The following is a 2,359-nucleotide window of genomic DNA, read 5'->3' as shown; positions in this document are numbered from 1 at the left end:
AATGACATTGAACTGATGCATCATCTGCACCACCAGCTTATCAGGAAACAGCATCAGGGTTATGCAGCGATCACAAACAGGGCCGAAGCAAAACCCTGTATTGCAGAGTGTGAAAGACGAGGAAGTTAAGGTTCACATATAAACCTGAATAAGCATCAGCTGCGAGACCAAACACGTATCAGTGTTTTATCAAAAAAAGTCCCCTGTCTAAAACCAATTTCCTCTGGAATATCCCTTAAAGTTAAAAAGCCACTCAAGACTGTCAACCTTCCTCTACACATACAGAGCATGTTTCCATTCACTTAGCGTGGTCTTAGCCGCTGTGTAAGAGTGCTGAGGGCTACTTTTGAAAATTTCCGGTCTCTAAACTCAGCTGAAGGCTCGTAGAAGGCTTTGATCTCTGCCTCAAAGACCATCGTCGGAAACCTGCGATAAATTTTTGCTTCTATTTTGTTTGTGGTTCAAAACAATAAGAATCGTCCAGTATTTGATGCCTGGCCGGTCAGGTCTGCGGCTAAAGTAGCCGACTGTAGCTTAGGGATGGACGGCTATCTATCAAAGCAGACACATCTCTAAACTTAAACCTTAACAAATAGCAAAATAAATAAAGTTATATTTAATCCCTTACAGTTGAAACTATCCACAGAGACTGAAACAGATTTTTGTAGGGCTGTAAGCGGGCTTATTTCTGCTGCTAGTAAGGAGTTTTAAACATGGGAATCTACGGGGTTTGATACATGTGGACTTTCCCTACCTGTCCGGCAGAGATGCTGTGGCCGTCTCCTGGCGGTCGGAGACAGTCGGTGCATGCCTTCATGGCCCTCTGCATCCTCAGAAAGTTGGTTTTTTAAAAAGTGACTTCCTGTTTCTGCTCTGACTCTCACTATTTCAGTCTATATTTCTTTCTAGGATTTCCTGCTTTCTAACATCAGCTGAAGATTTGATTAACCAGCTGAACCTATACAATGACACACAAAGGAAGTGAGTCACAGGTACACATCCCAATACATTAAGCATGTGAACTTTTAAAACAATCAAACTTTTCTTTATTCTTAATATTAAACTGACTTTTTAAATAAGCTTCTGTCAGCTGCTGCCACCTCACCTGTGTCTGCTCATCAGTCTTTAAGGACATTTATTAATAGTTTAATGTCACTTTTCTAATGTAATGATTCCATATTGCCAGGTGCTCACTCCATGCAGGCAGCTTTTACTGCAGTTTCATGCATTTAGATATACCCAGGTCCTACTGCCAGTACAATGCTGCGATTTGGTTGCAATCTCAAAACTGTACACTCATTATTAACAAATATATTTGAAATGAATTTGAACCCAAAACAAAAGCAGGTAAAGTTTTACAAATCTAAACTGAAGCTGCTGCACAGACACACTGCTGGACAATCAGAAATACAGCCCAGCTACAGCACCTGCAACACTCATCTGCACCTGAACGCATCCTCAATGTTAAAGCCTATTTGATATTTTCACGCTGACTTTGGCAGCAGCTGTACGAGCAGATTTCTCCTGCTCGTGATGCATTTCCAAGCAGGCGTTCAACAAAACTGTGGATAAAACAAGAGAAACGTGAAGCAGAAGGAGAGCGGGTTCATCCATTGGTCCAGGAACTAAGCGTCTCAGAAAACATCGAACACAAAAAATAAACTCAGTGTCGGCTTCTGATCCGTCTCCAGCTGAAAAGACCAACACACACCGGCCGAGTATCCTCCCGCTCCCTCGTCCCTCCGCCTCCTATTTCGTCATGGCCGACTGGATTAAAAACACACGCCCCTGAGCATCATGGGAAACAATTGAACTGGCTGGCAGCTTGGAGTTTGGCAAAGAGGACGGAGGGAAAAGAGCTGAAAACGGAAATATTTGCTTTTCTGTAATCTCACTTTCTCTCTCAGCATCTGTGGCTGTTCGAGTGTTACTCTTTCAACCAGCTGTGTGTGTGTGTGTGTGTGTGTGTGTGTGTGTGTGTGTGTGTGTGTGTGTGTGTGTGTGTGTGTGAGTGAGAGAGAGACAGATTAAGTGACCCAAAAGAGAAAGTGAGTGTGCTGAAAAGCTACCACTGCTGGTATTACACATGCACATAACCGCACCACTAATCCTCTTAAACACACAATTTTTCAGACACACAGGAAAAACACACACCTGGAAACACACACTCACATATATACACACACTCACTGTTGTGGAGTCGTCGCCATGGTAAATGGTGACTTTGATCCTGCAGTGTCGGTATAGCGGGAAGTCATCACAAAAGCACACTGATGTCAGAAACACACCATCATCTGATCCCTGAAACACACACACACACACACACACACACACAGAATGCAGTTTGATCAATTCAGAG

At 43.2% G+C, this 2,359-nt stretch overlaps 1 protein-coding gene across 8 annotated transcripts in view; it reads right to left on the bottom strand.

Moving 5' to 3' along the window:
* LOC102309307 (type II inositol 3,4-bisphosphate 4-phosphatase) overlaps positions 1 to 2,359 on the bottom strand; it is a 59,222-nt gene that overhangs the window by 54,051 nt on the left and 2,812 nt on the right. For 6 of the 8 annotated variants that reach the window (XM_042216156.1, XM_005951160.2, XM_042216154.1 and 3 more), the window contains one exon: positions 2,191 to 2,301. In XM_042216156.1, the coding sequence (XP_042072090.1) occupies positions 2,191 to 2,301 (111 nt within the window). Of the gene's footprint in view, positions 1 to 754; positions 2,302 to 2,359 lie in introns of those variants that run through there. The other 2 variants (XM_042216159.1, XM_042216162.1) reach the window with 2 other exon arrangements.

The sequence above is a fragment of the Haplochromis burtoni genome, unplaced genomic scaffold (genome assembly GCF_018398535.1).
Source record: "Haplochromis burtoni strain Fernald_Lab_line unplaced genomic scaffold, NCSU_Asbu1 Contig_942, whole genome shotgun sequence".
Lineage (NCBI taxonomy): Eukaryota > Metazoa > Chordata > Actinopteri > Cichliformes > Cichlidae > Haplochromis > Haplochromis burtoni.
Note: the sequence above shows the minus strand (reverse complement) of the source record. Positions and strands in the feature narration are given on the sequence as shown.